Raw genomic sequence first — 19,690 nt, 5'->3', positions numbered from 1 at the left:
GTGCATGTCTGTTTTGTCCCAGGTGCAAGGTGTTTTGGGGAACCCTGCTGCCACTCGTGTTGGTCGTCTCAGCTGCATGCTTTATATCAGAAATCCAGAAGGAGATACAGTGACAGTCTATTTGAAGAAAGGTACCAGATGCAAATCGGTGATCTGATGTTAGACTGCTGTGCCAAGGCTTGTAGTTCTGTGTAGAATCATGATGGCATGGAGGAACATCTTTGTTCAAGATGACATCATTCTGTTCAAAGCTTAACACTAAGTGGTAGCCAGAAAAACTCAGTAAATCTTTCCTTCATGGCTTGGTCCCTAGAAATAAGGCATGTAGTTTTTGAAAGTTGATTTGATGGCTTTTCAGCAGAGAGTCCCACAAAAAGTTGAATATCCAATATGTTATTCTATTATAAATCATTGTACTAATTATTTGTATTGTATAAATCAACTGCACTAATTATATATGTATTATTTACTGAACATTTTCTTTCTTAACTATGTAAGGCATTATTACTGACCAGCTTGTATATCAATAACGATTTACATTCATTTTTATTATAAATTGTCTTACTAATACACCAGCCTAATACACCCTGCTTTCCAGTAAAATCTCAGTGATTCATCTGAAATAATCAAAGTGACAATGCATGTTTTTTTCATATATGTGTGATTGATATCTTTGCATATCCAATCTCATCTTTGTCCAGCTTTGAGCTTCATGCCAAAATTGAAACAAAACAACAGAATGCAGGATGTGGTAGGGATTGAGTCAGAACTCTCTGCTGTCACTGGTTTCTTCTTACTGCTATCCAGATCTCTGAGTTGTCATTTATTAGTATGAGTAGAGAGCTAAGTGTCACCGGAAACAAGACAAGTCCTCTGAGCTTGTTATAATCAACATAATCTATTGATACTAGGTCTTTATGTTTCTGTTGATATTGCTAGTTAAGTTCAGGATAAAATGAGTTGTCCTCTTACATATGTGACTTTTCAGCAGAAGCCTTAATTGCAGATTTAGGTCTACTGGTGAAATACCAGTCTACATTTTTACCCAGATAAGTCTGTTTCATTTATACCTGGGAGTTATTAATATAATGCCTGAAATTGGAGTATTGCCAACGTTATTTTGTACATTGATTTAGGAATTTAGGAGACCTTTTCTGGTACAATTCCTCAATGGCAATATATTCTGGCTAGCTTCACAACTGTAATTGCACCAAACTGTTTGGTAATGTTATCTTGCATTTGAAACTCAAAGTACAGAACAGGATTTTTAAGGCAGAGCTTTTATTATAAAACTTTCAACCAACTCCAGTCAGCAGGCAATCTGAAACCGGCTCTTCCTGAGCTCTTTTGAACATTTCTTTCCTCTTCTGTCTATCCAGCACAAGAATTTAACTCATCGGGACTCAAAACCTTTGAAAGAACTAGTTTTCAGAACGTGCTTTCTGGTGTGTATCAGTCCATGGCGCTCTCAGCAGCCAGCACATCTCTGACGGACGCTCAGCTCTTCTGCCAGCAGACTTGCAGCAGGGACTCTTGCTGTGACGGCTTCATCTTGAGTCAGATTGCACTTGAAGGAGGTATTGTCTAAACACTGCAAAATTAAAAATTCTGCAATAGAAAACCAACACAGACAAGTAGGTTAAAAAACAATCAACCAACACTGGGTAGAGCTCATTTTTGAATGCTCCACACATGCCTGTGCATCACATTTTTGTTGTTGTTGGCAGATTTGAGTAATGCTCAGGACTTGGCCTGGAGCAGTACAGATAAAGTCCTGAAGTAGTAAGCTGCTCTTGGAGAGAAATGAACATTTTGAAATGATAATTCTTTTGACCTGCTTTAGGCATCTGTATTAAGATGAGATAAATCATTTTGAAAATGCCTCTCTCCTTACTTCATACAGCGTTGTTGCTGAGAGTTAGTGCCTTTCAGCTGGTGGGAGAATTAATATGGTGCCTACAAGGTGCTTGTAGTGTAAATGTAAATCAGCTTCCCTTTTACAGCAGGAAAATAGGATGCTAAACAGAGCATTATGTCAAGTTACTGTATGCAGAAAAGCTATAATCTCCTAAATCAATGTGTCTAGTTAAGATACAGAGCAAGTGGGAGTTGCATGGACAGAGTCTGGCAGAGATGGGACCTAGGCAGAGCCCAGATTTCTGCCAGCAGATTTAAGCACTTAATTTCAGTGCCTACTTTTTGTAGCTTCTTTTCTAGATCATACAGCTTTCCTACTGGAGGGGCATTTGTTGTAGAAAAGGTGAAGTTCTAATTGTCCCAAGGTGACATTCTAATTTTCTCAAGTTTTTAGATGGGCTCTTACAAACCCAAACATCTGCTACTGGCTGCTATGTGGCAAGTACTTCTTTTAGTTCTGTGTGGCAGCTAATCATGGATTTATTTTCAGGAAAATGTTTTCCATTTTGACATCTCATATTTGTTTACGTCAAAATATTCTATCTGATCTTGTAATGTTATGTTCTTCTACACAGTTACCATCAAATGCTTGTAGCGTCCCTTCTTGTGAGCATAGAATGAGGTGTGGAAAGATAAATGTTATAGAGTTGGATCAATAATACAGGTGAATGCATTAGTTGAAGTAGCATTTCATAAACAACGAACAGCAACAACAAAAAGCACAAAAATTCAATATCTCAAGTACCCAGCTGATAAAAAATAAAACCCAACAACACTGCATTATAAGCTGTGTCAGGAAGAACAAAGCAAGGGTTGAGTATTGTCTAGATGTTATGGTGACAGACAGATCATAACCAGAAAACCTCATCTCTGAATGTGTTGGTCCTCCTGACTTGTGCTGCGATGCTGGGGGATACTCAGGCTGTACGGATTGAATTCAGGCACCAAACCAGGAAAACATCCCAGTAAAAAGATACTAATGAAGAACTTTCTTGGTTCAGAGCCCAAGACTGTAAGACTGCCAAAGGATTGAACATGTCTCTGTGGTGCCTCAAAGTGCTGACAACCCTGTTGGGTATTATCAGATAATAGTAATATTTTATTATGTGATAATAGTACGTGCTTGAACTATATGGAACACAGGCTATAAATGTTAGTTTTAGGTATGAATAGCTGACCTTTGAACCCCAAATTGAAAGCATGGTTTTGATTTTCAGTTTTTAGTTGTCAATATTAATGAGTAGCTCTCTCAGTGATGCAGGTTCAATTGGCATTTAGAGAAAGTATCGGGATGCTTGGATGAAAATTTCTGTGTAGATGCACAGTTTTAAGACAGTGACACAATTCTCTCTTCCTCTGAACCTAGGTACCATTTTGTGTAGTTTGATGAGCTCCCCAGATGTGCTGATCTGCAATGAAAATAGCTGGAATCCAACGCCTGTTGGAGAAGGGATGTGCAAAGGCATGACCTATGACAAAAAAGAGATGATGTTTTCCTTCACCCTGGGAGGGCAAGTGTTTAGTGGAAGTATGTCAATGAATTTACTCAATTTACATTTCATTTAATTGTTTTACTGAGTCTTCCTGTTCCACCAGCCTGCTCTTGTACTTCAGTGCTTTTTTTCTCAAGTAAATCCATGCCTGTACAACCATAAGAGTATAAGACTTCCCTAATAAGGTGCATTGTTAGAAGGACCTCTTACACTTCTCTGTGGCAATATTAAGGAAAGTCAAGAATGTGTTGCTTCTACTCTGTAACACTTCCAGCATTTAACTTAGGCAGATTGAAGTACATTATCTTAGAGAAACATAAACCATGGAGCAAAGATGGAAAGAGATATGCCCAACATTGCACACAAAAAGCAATGATAGAAAACAAGATAAAGCCTTGGTTCCCATGACTCAGATTAGCATGCAGACAACTGCATCCTTCTTAGGGTCTTGCACTGTAAATAAGGTGAAATGTAGTCTAGTGGTATGTTTTTAATGTAATTTCTGAGCAATTCAGTGCTACCTATTTAACAACTGTTCTAAGACACATTTTTTTTTTCTTTATTAGCTTCTAAACTGGCAGAAGAGGAAGAGAGAAATTTTACCACTTTTCAACAAGTTTATCTGTGGAGAGGTGAGTTATCTCACAGGGCTTGTTACAAAAGCTTATAATGGCAGTAGTAGCTGTCTGTTCTATGAATACCACTTGTTTAAACTGGAAGTGCCTTGCTTTATTTTGTATTGTCCAGAATGAAACACTACTTGGAAATCTTTTCCAGTAGTAGGGTGTAATCTAGAGTAATTCTACTACTGTAGCTTTCATGAAATTTAGGTAAATTCCTCTGTCTGAGGATATGTTTTATTGCTTTTAATGCCTGTGAAAAATGACATTGTGGAAACACTCGCCTTTGACCTCCAAGTGTCCAAGGTACCACAATAATTTGGACCTTTACAAGTAACTGTACAGATTACCTTTGTTAACATGATTAATATGTATGTGTTTTTGTTTTTGTTATTGTTAATTTACTTTATGAATGTCACAGCATACATAGCAGGACCTGCACAAATTATTTGGGCTAATGCTCTAGAAACACACACAGCATCTGAATGCTGATGCATAGTGATTGTGGGTATGGCATTTGCTTTTATCCTCCAAACAGGGTATTTTAGGTTAAGTTCTGCCTATAGAGTTACAAGCAGATGCTGTTATTCATTTATGATTCATTGGTTGGAGAAACTACGTAAGGAGTTTACCTAAGTGGAACGCTTTACTCTAAAATGTTTGATAAAGTTAGGGAACCAAGGATGGGCTTGTCTTGTGGAAGAAAGGTGAACTGAATTATTGTGTTCTTTAATTCCTGTTGCATTTCAGGCTCCGATATGGTCACTCGGCCTAAAACCTCTGTGTGTGATGCTACTCCTTTGAAGACAGAGAATGATCTAACATTATCAGGTATTATAGTAAGGACAGATAGAGAAGATAGCAGACGGAGGTGCAGAATTTAACCAAAGAATGTAATTTATTTTCATATATGTACTGTAATGACGTAGGTATTTAAGTACAAAGTACTTCTTTTAGGTAGAAAATCTGATACATTTTTGGGGAATGATATTTGAAAAGTGTGCCTCCTGCAAGGACCTCCTGTCTTTCTGGTTTTCTACTTTCACAGGCCAGAAATGAGAAAGAATTAAAATCTTCTTAGATTCATTAACTGTAAAGACATGGGAAATATTATTTGGACAAGGAAAAAAAAGGCATAAATCCAGGGATCAAATCCTTAGCCTAGGTACATGGGCATATCTACTGCTGTTGGTGATATGACTGTAAATGTGACACTTAGAGGAAGTGAGGACAAAATTGCAATCACAAGTCTTTCTTCAAAGCTAGAGACTCTGTTATTCCAGGGTCTGCTCATGGTTATACTAAGTGATTTGTATGTACAAAATAATTTGTATTACTTTAATAGCATTCCTCTGGGCCTTCAGCCTTGACGGATGCCTGAGCATATGGCTTATTACACGTAAAATCATTGCACAAAGTGAATTGATTATTTTGTAATTTGAATTGAAGGTAAATTTGAATGGAAAATACACCTGTAATTTGAATGGAAGGTAAACAAAAATGTCTGTTTAACTAGTGGCATTCCTATACAATCAGAGGTATTTTTAAAGTCTAGACTTCAACATGAGAAATAACTGCACTTAATACAGTAGGTGAAATTCTTTTGCACTTACCTGCCAAGGCATGAGCAGAGCCCTCAGGGCTCTCCTTTTTCTTTCTGTGGCTGATGATATCATTAAAACTTGAGGTTATGCAAGGTATGCATCTTCTTTCTCCATGCTTTAAGCTTAGTCATGACAAAAATAGTTTTAAGGGAAACTGAAGGTTGAAGTTGAACTTTGAAAGGTAACGAGACTTATAAATCACCTTCTCAGAAAAGTTATGGATACATTTAGGAAAATGGCTACAGAATGTTTAATTACTTGGTGATTGTGCTTAGAGCAAATGGTAATGTTTCTTTTCTGTTTTCTGATAGAAATGCAAAATGATTGTGCACTTATAGCATGTCAGTACATTCTTCAGTATTTCAGCTGCAGTTATATGTCTTTGATTTTCTGTATTCGTTTTTGTCTGGCTGTTTCAATTTCACCTATGGCTAAACAGCAAGAAACTCTCACAATGCTGGAGTACCAGAAAATACCTGGTGATGAGACCTGCTGATGACATTTCATAAATAGAAAGGTGTTTGTGAAGAAATCTGCAAGAGATCAGTGAAGAGTGTCCATATCTCTGAATATTGTTGTAGGACCCTTATTTAAAAGGATTAATTTTACAACAGCCTGAACTACCTGTGATTGTTTCAGAGAGAGCAGAAGAGATGCAGAGCAGTGTATACATGTTTAAAGATCACAGGCAGAAGACAAAGGAGTTATTTAATATCGTCAGTGGGAACATAAATGAGGAGAAATACAATTAAATACCTGAAATAGATAATAAGCTTGTTAAGAAAACTTGTAACTGAGAGGTGTAATAGCTTCCCAAGGAAATATAAGGAAACTTAGAAAACTGCTGCATTTTGGATAAATAACGCTAGATTGATCAAGATATGATAAACGTCTTCTGAGAAACCATACTTCATTGTTAGACGGATGTGTTGCATGACAGAGTAGAGCCGCCTTATTTCTAGGAGCTGTGATTTCTATTTATTTATTTATTTATTTATTTATTTATTTATTTATTTATTTATTTATTTATTTTTGGTGGTGGAACTATTCTGGCAATGCTATGTTGTTCGGTGCAGTTTGACAAGGAAGCATTGCCCACACAGACATCAGTAATTGTGGTTGGACTATTCCACCAAAGGTTGGAACCTTTGGTGATGTTGTCATTACAAAATGGTTGCAGCTGCTTTACTTGAAAGAAAGACAAAATTTTATATGTAAATAAATTTAATTTATTCCAGACCATAACTCAGTTTATTTTTGTGGACTTGAGCTGTTTGTTTGTTTGAATCTCAGATTCTACAAAGGATCTTTTCTACCTAATGGACAACAGCCAGATACGAAGCAACCCAAACTATTCCATTCCTTACCAGCAGTACTGGGTTTTCAGGCAGAAGTACTCAGCGGAGGAAGCGGTGCTTTGGTGTCTCACACGTAAGATATCTTGCAGATAGTTATTCTGTAGGATAGTATTCTATAGAAAGATTTCAGCTAATTATCTCCTTACTGGTATTATAATAATTCTAATAATAGTAATTATAATAATTCTAATATAATAATTATAATAATAAACTCTAGACTTAGATATTTTTCAGGGGAAAACCACAAAATGTTCGTGGAAGTCACCTTGTTTGAATTTGCTATTGGGGCCACCTCATGATTATCATCCACTGTGGCAGAAAGGGTACCCATCATTCATGGTTGGACTAGGTGATCTTGAAGGTCTTTTTCCAACCTTTATGGTTCTATGAATCTATAATAGATTCTATAATAATTATTAATATTCTATAAATATGTTATGGGAAAGAGTAGTAGAAGATGAGGCAGCATAGGCAATACTTTTCTATTCTTGAAATATAATTTTCCAACTAGTGGAAAAATACAGATGTTTTGGGGTTAATGATATATATTTTGCCATGATAAATGGAGAAGAATTTCGAGCTCTGATTACCAGGAAGGCAGAAGTGAGAGCACTATACAGTGCACAAAGATCACTGTAAGAAGTCAGTAGAGATATGCCTGTCTAAAATTAATCATTGACACGCATGCTTACAGAAGTCATTGCCACAGCAATTAAGAAATGGGTTTGACTACTCTGTTTCTTTTCTGAAAGCGCCTTATTACCTTGGAGCAAATTTCAATGCAAATTTTTGCAAGCAAATGCATTGAACAGTCAATTCTGGAAAAGTTATATTTATTTTTGTTATGTATGAACATTTCAGGAATTGTTTGCAAACAATTCATAAAACATTTTAGAAAATAAATAACTTTATTGTCCTTTTTATTCTTTAAAGTAAGAGATCAACAAGTGATACAGAGATTTTCTTGATTATACAATTTGTATGTTGAATTTACTAAAAAGAAAAAAAAAATACAGATCTTCAAGTCACAGTGTCAGTGACACCAATAGACTGAACTAACGCTTGTCACAGCTGAAGAAGATATCTTTCCAATCAGCTGTGGTATAGCTCCTTTTCTGTGCTCTCCAAGTAAATTTGCTCTTCATTGTAACTAGAAACAGAATCTGTTCCCATTTCTCTTGCACTTTAATAGAATAATAATTGAAATTTTCACTTTTAGTTGTTTGTTGATTGATAGCATTAAGTACACTGAAGAGAGAGGAAGGAAACCCTGTTGTGTCTAAAGTTTAGTGACTTTGCCTCCTAGGTTGTGCACAAGAAGATGAATTTTGTCAAATGGCAGATCTTCAGAATGCCGCAGACACATACTTTGTGTGTACCTTGTATCCAGCAGCACAAATTTGTGATGGCAGCATTGATCAAATACCGGAAAACTGTCGTATCATCCTACCCTGGCAACCACAGGCATTGTATCAAAAAATAGGTAGGTTATGGGATTTGTATGTATGTGTGCTGTAACCTTGGCAATGCAAGCTGGTATTTTGACTCTTGACTCTGAGGGGAAATAAAAAAAAGAGTCTGAATGTATAAATTAGTGCTGGGAAATGATGTTGCAAGTGAAGGCCAGGGTGTTCTGGTGTGACTTTTCATTTCTGCATTTAGCAGTTCTTTGAGTGGTGTCTTCTTCAAAGTGCTGGTGATTTCACTTCAGTGATGTTAACTACAAGTTTAATTCTCTGCCTTGGATATTCCCAGTTGAGAGAGGACAAGTGTAGCTCAAATAATCTGTGTCTCAGGTATTAGGTGTTTTTATAATGTGGGTAAAACCAGACAGTGATAGGGATGACAAAAATTCCATTTTCTACCATCAAAATTTCCATGGTAGTTAAGCAATACAGCAAGTATATTTATCTAAATGTATTCTTGTTGAGTGTATATTTTTATTTTTTATTAAAAAAAAAGAAATCCAGTGTTATAGACAAGGATTCTAACCTCCACTCTTAGAATGTGTGGGAACTTCAGCAGTTTTCTTATATAGCTCACATGAGGAAACTGAGACAAATAAACCTGTTATCACTGTTCAGGAAGCTATACATTTGCTGGAAAAAAAAAAAAAAAAGTAGAGATCCACTGAATTCGGTGATTAAACAGTGCCTTTTGGGGGAGCCAAAAGTACAGCACAGGTTAAATAATACATGAGCATACACCTTAGACTCTTCCCATCTGGAGCTGTGATCCAGTTTTTGTACCAAAACAATGTATTAATGCCAATACAGATCCAAAACTGAAGTCCTTAGTTAGAAGTCTTTCCTTGGCAGAGTACTTTGCTCAAGTTTTAGAGACTTCACTTGGAATTTTGTTCATCTTTAGGCTTAACTATCCAATGTTTACTGTTTATACTTACCATGTCATTACTTGACCAGTATACGTAAATTAGAAAGAAAAGGTGATTTTTTCCTGATTTTGGTTTTCTTTTCTTGTCCAGTCACTCTGAAAAGTTCTGTGAAGAGCTTCTACACACGTGTACCATTCCAGAAAGTAATGGGGATCTCAGTGAGGAATAAGACTGACATGAGCAGAAAAGCAGTTTCAGATGGGTATGACATGACTATTTCTTTTCTTTTACTGCATTTTAATGATGCCTGAAATACCAAGGCAATGGGATGCAGATGAACAGGATCAGATGTTCCAAAAACAGCATTATGTGAGAATAATTAACAAAAAAAAAAGTGGCATATGATTTAAAGGAAATTTATAACTGAGGTATAAGTAATAAGGTGTGTAATTATGAATTATATTTGTGTGATTTAGTACTTCTCATAAATTGCTGCTTGGCCAGTTAAATCTCTTAGAAGAAAATAAATTTATGCTGATACTTTTAGGGCAGTTATCAAAATATTCATGTAAATTATTAGATGTAGTCTGGTAGATGTATACTAATTGAATGTAATTTCATCTAAAAAATGGAAATCCGTGGAAGTGTCTATGCAGTATGAAGAAACATGAGGCAGTCTTATCATGCAGAGCATCTCTACAGGTTCTTGGTGTTTCTCCCCTATGCAATATCCTATCTCCCCTTCTCTGGGACAGAGAAAAATTATTAATGATACAAAAAGTAATAATGTTTTTCTATTCCCAGTTTTTCTGAGTGTGAGCGTTGGTGTGATGCTGACCCCTGTTGCACAGGATTCAGCTTTTTTAATGACTCCCAGTTGTCAGGTATTTATTCACTATTATTACTGTAATAAATATTTAAAATCTTCAGTATTACAAACTTTACCATCCTTTTCCTATGAGCTGCAACTTTAAAAACCCTTGCAGATCTTACCCAACCCTTTCTAACATATTTTTTAGTGATCTCAACTGTTCCTTAGAAGTTCAGCCCAATGACACATTCACCATAGCAGAAATTACTAGGAAAATGAGTCCTTAAGAGGGGGCAGTTCCAAAAGCATGATGCTCAAATTGATAAAACTGTAGGAAACTGCTATTTCTTATTTATCAGCACCTCTCCAATTATACTGGTCAACTTCTTTTAGTGAAATTTTCTGTTGTTTTATTATTTCTTTTTAAGGCCTAAGATAGCTCAATAAGAAACCTAAATATCTCTGAGTTTAAATGCAGGTTAAGCACACAGTGTCCATGGGCACTTTGGGGAGCTTAGACTTTTGGTTTTCTTATATTTCTGAACTTTTCTTCTTCCAAATTTTGTTTCTCTATGTGAGGAAGAGTGGTTGGGGAGGGTTGCAATTTGCTTGTACTCAACCCCTTAGTATTTAAGCTATCTTAAGTCTTAAGACATCTAGGTAACATAAGTTAGCATTTCTATTAGATGGAATAAATCTTTAATAATGTGTGTGACCTGAGAGTCTCCGAAAACTCAAACAAGCATATTTTGTTTACCTGAGATGGCTAAGTTAAGGGTACTGTTGACCTATGCTCTTTCTATAGTCAGCAGAGGCATACATAAACACAACTTATAGAATCATTAAAGGCTTTGGTTATCTAAGATCTATTCTAGAGACACTTTTCTTTCTCTCCACTTGAGTACAAGTTTAAGTTTCTTTAAATAGTTCTAAAAATAAATTAAGGATTGTAAAGCATTAAACATAGTTAAATTGACACCTTTTTGTTAATCTGATTAATATTTATTATCTATAGCATTTCAGACATCTAGTGCTGTACTCAATATGAATTTCAGTTGCAATTTTCACATGAATTAGAATAAATCTTAAATGAAACTTTGTGTTTCAAAGCCAAAAATTCTTTGGTAGAAAAATATTTGTATTAGCTCTTTTAAAGGCATAATTTTGATCTTTGATTTAAGTAGGAGCTATGTTTCAATATACATACAGATTTTTAATTTTCAAGATTGAATTAATCAGAATGGACTGCTTGCTCAAAAGAAAAGACTATGACTTTGGGACAGGATTTTCACTAATAGTAAAATGTTGCCTGTTTTAGGTATTTCCATTTAATTTCCAAGTCAGTGGAATTTCTTTTAACATGCAAATTGTTAACATGGGAATTTTTCCTCCTCATTTCTATAACTATTTATTTCCTTGGCAGAAGGGAAGATTGTGTGCCTGACTCTGAACAGCCTAGGAATTCAGACATGTGCTGAGGAATCAAGAAGTGCTTGGCAAATTTCAGGTTGTAGTTTGCCAGATGCTGAAGTCAGAATACATCCATTTGGCTGGTATCAAAAGCCTGGTAAGTATTGCAGAGCATGTGGCCCTGCCAGCTGGTATCTGCATGTCGGATCCTCTTAATTAGCTTCAATGCACAGAAGCTTCAGCTTTCAGGTGACAGACCCATTTGCAAACACATAAAACAGACAAGGCAGACAAGTATGTATGAGGGAAAGAAAAGTATATTTTAATCTCAAATATTAAAGATAAGGAATAGGAATACCTTTATAGAATTTCTCAGGTTGAATGGGAGAATTGTGGCCAATTCTTCCAATTCCAAACATACTCTGTTCTGTTTCACAGTCCTGGTCAAGAAATCATTCTTTGTTTCTCTCTGCTTGGCTTATGGTTTAACAATGTGTGTGGATGGGTTGCTTCAAAGGTTTGGTTTTGTTACAGAATTTTAAGCTGACAGCTATCATGAAAATATCTTTTATCATATCTCAGTATAGGAAAAGACATTATTTCATCTGTGCTAGTAGAACAATATATATATACCTATATAAAATTCATCACATTCCATGTTGGAACTGAGCACAAACTGAAGACTGCCCATAGTAGTAACCATGCCACTGTAGAATGGTCATTTTTGGATGAAGTGCAAATTTTATTTTCCTGTCCTCTCTAGCTAACACCTCCATGGACAGCAAATGTCTAAATGGCTTTCACTTACGATTTTTAGAGTTACTATTCTAATGATTAACATCTTTTGTGAACTGGGTGAAGAAAAGGAAAGAAGTTTACAAAGCAAAATATCTTATTGTTTCTCTGATGTGAAAGAATAGTTCATAACAAACATTGTAGCATCTTGCAAAGCATAGGGTGGAGGCAATGTGCATTTCAGAGCAGCTATTTAACTATTCATTAAGATAATTGGTATTCTGAAGAGGGCTGCAAAAGTTAGTGAAGGTCTGTATCACATCAGATCCTATTTTTTGGATTTATTTATTTATTTTTTTCTTCAGAATCTATATTTGGCCTAATCTGGCATAAGAGAATATTATTTAGTTTTTGTGGGAGACATTTTGGAACATCAATATGATGATTTAGAGGAAAAATTTCATAAATCCTGAAATGTCTCTGGTCTAAAACACTGAGAGGAATGAGTTCTGTAGAGATCAGAGAAGAAATGCATGGAAAGCTTTGGTTGGCTGGACAGTCCACTGAACGACACTGGACTTCCTACTTCTTATAGGCCACATGAGGTCAGGTCTTGTGATATTGGCAGAATCAGGGAAACAATTTGAGCCAAATGACAGTAATTAGGAGCTTTTTTTTTTTTTTTTTTTTTTTTTACTGCTTTTAAATTCCCTGATTTGTTGTAGAGTCGAGAAGGATTTTGATATCTGAGTAGAAAGGGAAGGCATACAGTGTGGGTATATAATGCCCAGTACATCTCCTTTAGAGCTAAATCAGATGTCCTTGTAACGCACTTCATTTTTTCAGTGTTGGTAACTTAAATAAAACCCTAATTCTCACTGGAAGTCTGAAATATGAACTTGCTCTGGAACATTTGAAGCCCCACGGTGGCACTCTGCCCACTAGAACATCAGTTTCTTCCTCTAGTGGTGCAACCCTTGCTAAAGAGAAGATGCAGCACAGAGTTGAGGAACTGTCATGAAAGCTCACAGGATTTGTTAAATTCTCGGTGTGTGGGCTTGCGGAGGGCAGTCTGAGGGTTTAGCATGATAGGAGGGAAACAATAGCCCAGATTAGGTAGACAGTGTCAGGAGCCTGTGGGCACGAAGAGCTGAGACGCAACTAGGAGAGCAGAGTGAAAAGCAGTAGAAAGGCAAAGAGAAGAGGATGAGTCGGCAGACACGTAGATACACTTGCACTTCTTGGAATACTTTTTTCTCTCACTGATAAAGAAACATCTAAAAATAAAGGATGCTTCTTGCTTCACAGACAGAGGAATGATGAAGAGAAGGCCATGGCATATGCAAAAGGGAGAGCGTTAGGAGAAACGGTGATGTTTCCTTATGTAGTGAGGAAGCTTCAGATGTTTTTCCACCATAACACAGACCAAGGCACAGATGTGTATGCAAATAAAGATATTTGCAGACAAAAATTTGTATCAGTTGTGCTGGTGTGTTGGGGGTCTGGGAACCAGGAAGAGGAACAAGAAGACTCAGGCTGAAAGGGAGAATGAGTGAAATCTGAAGGAGGAATTTACAGTATGTAGTGGGAACTTATTACGAGGTGGGGTCTTTAGTTTTATTCCCCATCTTCTGCTTGTAGGAAAGTGCTCGTGTCTCCGCATTTCATAATATGTTTACATGTGTAAAGCTCTGCTCGTGAGCAATGTATCTAGGTATGTACAGTCATGGTTGCAGTTCAGTAAATGGTGTATGCACAGTAGCATTTTAAAGAGATAGTGAAGAATTAGGGCTATATGCAGGATCCTAATGTCAATGAGAGTGGTAAAAATTGTGAGCATTTAGACATTTGTATTGGTTGCATGCATGGACAATACAAAGTGGAAGAAGCGAAAAATCAGATTCATCTTCAGCATCTGTTGCATGGTAATAGTAGAGGATTTATAACTCATTTGATTAGTTGAAGTGTTTTGCATAATATGGTTGCATGAGGGCAAGATATTATTTGTTACTTAAGATTGCAAAATGTTTAAGGAAAATGTTAGCAACTGAGAAGCTTCATATGTGGAAAATGTGAATGATTATTTGAATTTTAATTTGAAAAATTTCCTGCTGGAAAGTGTCTTGTTCCTAATTCTCCTTTTGAGAAATTCCAGTTTGCTAATCAGGAAACAGAAAATATCATGTCTCTTCCGATTCAAGAAACCAAATACAGAGTGGGGCATGGAAAAAAAAGCAAAACTACTGAAATGAGTTATTCATAAATAACTGCATTTTGCAAAGTGTTTGTAGCAATGTTTATAAATACATAAATTGGGGGATGTCTGATTTCATGTACAAACCAAAAAGGGTGAGATTGCAGAATAGGCTCAGATTCTTATTCTTGGTGCTTAAGGTGAGAAGATGCAACATTCAGATCTCAGAAATGATATGGGAAATACTGAGGTATTGATTACATTTTAAATCTTCAAGTGTAATTTTGTTCATGTATATATATATATATATATATATTTATTTTTTTTACTTTTAGTTGACTTGGCGAATGCCGTCCCAAACCTGTGTCCATCTGTTAGTTTACCTTTCAGGCCAGAAACTGGTAAGTGAATTCCTGTATTAAGTCAAAAAACAAACAAACAAGGAAACATTATCTACTTTGTATGTTTTCCTAAAAAAAATCAGACTATAATGAAGTGGTGGTTGTTTTTCCCATGAGTTTATTCATTCAGGTGCTGTATGTATTCTTTTTATTAGTCATGTATCATTTATAGGGAAGAATTTTTTCCAGCCTGACTGCTGGTTTAATATATCTCAAGGTTACTGCCACAAGGTCACTAAGCTAAAATATTTGGCAGGATTGACAAAGAAATTTGTCATTTATATATGCAGTTGTCGAGTGACTTTCAATGGATGTGAGTGTTCACACTGTAGCTCAGTGGCCAATGCAGAAATGCTCTGTCAAGGGAAACCTCCTAAAAAGCTGGTTATTGCGTTATTGTTGACTGCTGTGGGGTTTCTAGCACTTTCCCTGAAGCATCTGGTGCTTACCAGGATGGCAAGGGCAGAATGCCAGATTAGACAAATTGTCATAAGTTGCTGTAAATATGTGCTGAAGATTTTCCTGAATGTGAGGAGTGACAATGAGTTTTCAGAGGAATGCAAACAATTGCAATAGGGATGCAAAGAAAATCTAAATCTAGTTTTCCCCTTTAAAGCTTTTTGTTTAAAAAACAAGAGAATGACACGAAAAATTCATTTAGAATTTATGTAGAAGAATGATAAATTCCAGCCATTGCTTACAGTTTTCCACAAGGGTGAGAATATTATCTCAAAGTTTATTCAGAACTGGATATCAAGAAATGTCGTATTTCAGATATGTGTTGGGTCCCACTTTTTAAGAGATGCTGTAAAGTGCTATGGTACTGTTTTTTTTTATGAGGAAGAAAAGTTATTTCAGTCTTGCAGTAAATCTTATGATACTTGCATGTGTTATTTTAAAAGTGGGCGGATCCTCTTAATAAATGAAACTTAACCACTGTGTTTCAGGGCTGTGTGTTTATTGCACCCTAAAAACATATGCAAATTGTCAAGAGCTACATGCTTCCCTGATGCATCCTTTCCATAAATACACAGCATATCTACTAAATGCTGTGTTTAACAGAAAGGAAGCAGGTTGACTAGTCATTATACAACTTGATTTAATCTTTGGGTTAGACTGAAATTGCAAAGTCTCATCCATCTCTCTGCCCTTGATTACCTGTTTATCATGAACAAATCTTTTAATTTACTGATTTTCTTGTTTTTCCACTTTTCCTTAAACCAGCTGCAACAGGCCTTACGTGGTTAATATTTGCAAAACATTTTCAACATCAAGTTCAGAATTTATTATTAACTATTTTATCGTCTTATCTATGATTACCAGTTATGCTTGTGTTCAGAAAATTCGTATTTGTTAGTAGAATTTATGATTTTTTAATGATCTCTTTAATGTAGCAAAAGGAAAACCCCTATTCTTATAAGTAGGCAGAAAGCTTTTTGTGTGTGAGAGAAATGCTGGGAAAAGCTAGTGGGGTAGCACGTAGGTAGGACAATTTTATTCCTTTGCAAAGTCGGGGAAAAACAGAAACCTATTTTAATAAAGCTTTGTTCTTCCCTCTCTGTTTAGTACACATTTTGTGATTTATTTATTTATTTATTTATTTATTTATTTATTTATTTATTGGTGTGTGTGTGTGTGTTTAAGTAGGAAAATAATGAACTAAGCAACACTGAAGGAAATTAACCTTTATCAGTCATCTGATTTTCACTCCACGCTGTCCAGAACTTAACCACAGCAAGTTAGGTATTCATCTTACCCTTAGTAAAAACCTTCTTTCTCTCACACCCATTTCCAGGTCATATTTCCAAATACAAAGCAACTTGTGAAGTCTGTGGTTTGCAGAAGTCTGTGTAACCAACCAAGTGAACAGAGATTTTTCTTGAAGAGGCAGGTGGTTGTCCCTGTTACTGTCCCTGTGAGTGTGGTAGCCAGATGATGAGCATGAGAAAATATCGTTGCCCAATGACATTCTTGTGTGCATGTTTTGCGTGTGCATTAAAGCACATATATATAGAGAGAGAGAACTTTTCATCAAAAGATCAGAAAGATACTTGAATACTTTTCCAGAAGGTTCTGTGAAATAGCTAAGTTAATATTATATTCGATGTAGAGTCCAAGTTTACTGAAACCCAGGTAAAGCCTATATTTTAAAGGACAGTTAATGCATTTGGCTACCTCCCTTTCTTGCTACCCAACTTGCAGTGCTCAGGACAGAGTTTCCAGCACTTTGCTTCCTCACATTTGGAGTCGGGGTACAGAGCATTACTCCATTCCAAATCTGTCATGTTTTCAGCATCTGACATATTATAAAGATACCCAAATTAGCAGGCTTATTTTCGGTCTCATGGGAAGTACATGCTTCACTTGTTTTATTCATCTTTCTTCTTGATAGAGGGTTAATGGCATGAAGGAACATAGAACAATGGAAATAGCCTTGTAGAAGGACTTCTACAAGTGTTATGGGCAGTGTAAAGAGTAGGAAAAATGAAGGTCTGATGTTGAATGGGATCTGAAGGCAAGGAATATGGAAAAGGGTGAAGTACTTTGTTTTTTCTTAACATCAATCTTTCCTGGTAAGTCAAAGCTTCAGCAATCCCAATCTGAGACCAGGGGGAAAGACTGAAGCAAGGAAGAGTTACCCTTAGCATGGTAAGATCAGGTTAGGGAACAAGCTGGACATACAAGCCCGTGGGGCCTGATGGGATGAATCCAAGTGTGCTGATGGAGCTAGTTGATGTAATTGGGAGGCCATTCTCTTTGAAAAATCCTGGTGATGGGGAGAGGTTTCTGAGGCCAGGAGATGAGCAAACTCCTGTCTTCAAGAAGGGCAAGGAGTACCCAGTGAACTATAGGCCAGTTAGCCTCACCCCAGTCCCTGGAAAGATGATAGAGCAACAGATCCTGGAAATTATTTCCAGATAAGTGAAAAATAGGAAAGTGCTTAAGAGTAGTCAGTGTGGTTGTATGAGAGGTAGATCATGCCTGACCAACCAGATGGTCTTCTATGATCACGTAGTGTCTAAGTGGATGAAGGGAGAGCAGTGGACACTCTTGATCTTGACTTCAGCAAGGCTGTCAATGCAATCTCACATAACATGTTGTTTAACATCTTCAGTGATGACCTGGACATTTGGTCAGAGTGAATGAGGGTGTCTTTTTTTTGAGTTTTGCAGTGAGTTTTTAGGTAATAAAAAGCTTGGAAACATGGATTACAGACCAGGTGCCAGGTGGGTGTGCTAGCATTCAGAGGGACCTCAACAGGCTGCAGAAATGGGCAGACTTGCATCTTGGATCAAAACTGTCTTTTTTTTATCAAGTTGTCTTTTAGATCTATCTGAAAACTGGCTAGGACCTTCTTGTACAAAAAAGCTGTTTTAACACTCATCCTGGAAAAAAAAGGTCTCTCACATTCACACATGCCTCATCTTTTCTAGCTCAAATTAATAGGACTATTTGCTCCTTTGCTGTCTTTACTTTGGTGGTTTGCTGGCTTATGTATCTGTAAGGTATTTCGAGGAATTCTGGATATCCCACCAGAGGCAACATTGTTGAATATCAGTTTCTCCATTTCTACCCTTATGGAAGGATGTCACTTCAAATTTGAGCATCACTGGAAAGCTAGTGGAATCTCCTTTCCCTGGAGATGTTAAAGTGTCATTCTTAGATTAAAACAAACAAACAAACAAAAAACTGTCAAAATTGTTCATCTTTTCCCTTGAATAGCCAGGCTAGAGAACACTCCTTAAAAGAAATGTTTATGGCCCAAAAGTCAGTGTTATCTGCCAGGAGGCAGACAAGGTGTACACTGAGGTTTGGTTTGTGCCTTTTGCCTGATTTTTTTGCTATTGCTTCCTTATTCTTTGTCTGTTTATCTTCTTTCAATACCCTTTTTGACATCAGGATTAATTCTCCAAGTCACCTTCATCATTAATCTGTGGTATATCTCACAGAATGTGTTATATTTAACTAAATAATAAATATTAGTTTTGTATATTTGATTTCTGTATCATATGGAGCAGAGCATGCTCTGGCTCTTGTGTTATGATTACTGCACATTTTCTGTTGGCTGAGAAATAATGCTTGAAAAATACATATATTGAACGAACTGGGAAAGTCCTACTTGTTACATTTGGAACATTTTTTCCCCTGAAGAAGCTAATGTGCTGTGATGACAGTAAGTATGGAACCATCTGTGGCTAGTTTCAGGTATGATCTGTGACCTTTAAAGATGGGAGGACAGCTATTATTTTAGATTGCCCATGCTGAAAATGCTAAGATAGTCATGTTGCGGTCTTGGTTTACTGATGCTAGTATTTAAGAACTCTGCTGAGTCCTGTGAATATGGAGAAATGTTATAGTAATTGAGAAAATAGCCAGGTCTCATAATTAGATGTGAGATGGAACTTTCTGCAGTCACTTGAAGATACAGAAAGATAAGAATTATTTTTTTTTTTTCTAGATAAATCTTATATTACTTGGTATCCCACAGTTGTATAGTACTGTTATTCAAACAATTTTGGCAGAGGTGTTTGAGCTGAAGAAAATTTTTTTCTTTATAACTAAGACTGAAAGAAGTAAAGGGTCTATGAACTTTCTTACCTGGATTTTTAGAAAATTACTTGTACTTAAAATGAAGAGCCTGCAAATATTCATGAGTATGCAGAAGGGAGAAATGGGACTGTTGTATAATTTCTGCTTTTGTATTTTATTATCAGATTTTATCTAAACTTTAATGACTCTTTGCATCTTCAGATTCTTCAGTTTTAAATAGGATAGAGCTACTTTTCTTTGATCTGGCAACTGCTAGTAGAT

At 36.3% G+C, this 19,690-nt stretch overlaps 1 protein-coding gene across 1 annotated transcript in view; it reads left to right on the top strand.

Annotated features, from left to right (window-relative positions):
• Positions 1 to 19,690, top strand: part of TG (thyroglobulin) — a 153,479-nt gene that overhangs the window by 49,976 nt on the left and 83,813 nt on the right. Inside the window, exons 25-35 of the mRNA XM_072034290.1 lie at positions 23 to 131; positions 1,380 to 1,577; positions 3,284 to 3,445; positions 3,977 to 4,042; positions 4,781 to 4,861; positions 6,928 to 7,065; positions 8,299 to 8,475; positions 9,478 to 9,589; positions 10,132 to 10,211; positions 11,562 to 11,705; positions 14,813 to 14,878. Of these exons, the coding sequence (XP_071890391.1) occupies positions 23 to 131; positions 1,380 to 1,577; positions 3,284 to 3,445; positions 3,977 to 4,042; positions 4,781 to 4,861; positions 6,928 to 7,065; positions 8,299 to 8,475; positions 9,478 to 9,589; positions 10,132 to 10,211; positions 11,562 to 11,705; positions 14,813 to 14,878 (1,333 nt within the window). The remainder of the gene's footprint in view (positions 1 to 22; positions 132 to 1,379; positions 1,578 to 3,283; positions 3,446 to 3,976; positions 4,043 to 4,780; positions 4,862 to 6,927; positions 7,066 to 8,298; positions 8,476 to 9,477; positions 9,590 to 10,131; positions 10,212 to 11,561; positions 11,706 to 14,812; positions 14,879 to 19,690) is intronic.

The sequence above is a fragment of the Anas platyrhynchos genome, chromosome 2 (genome assembly GCF_047663525.1).
Source record: "Anas platyrhynchos isolate ZD024472 breed Pekin duck chromosome 2, IASCAAS_PekinDuck_T2T, whole genome shotgun sequence".
NCBI lineage: Eukaryota > Metazoa > Chordata > Aves > Anseriformes > Anatidae > Anas > Anas platyrhynchos.
This window is presented reverse-complemented; position numbering and strand designations above follow the sequence as displayed.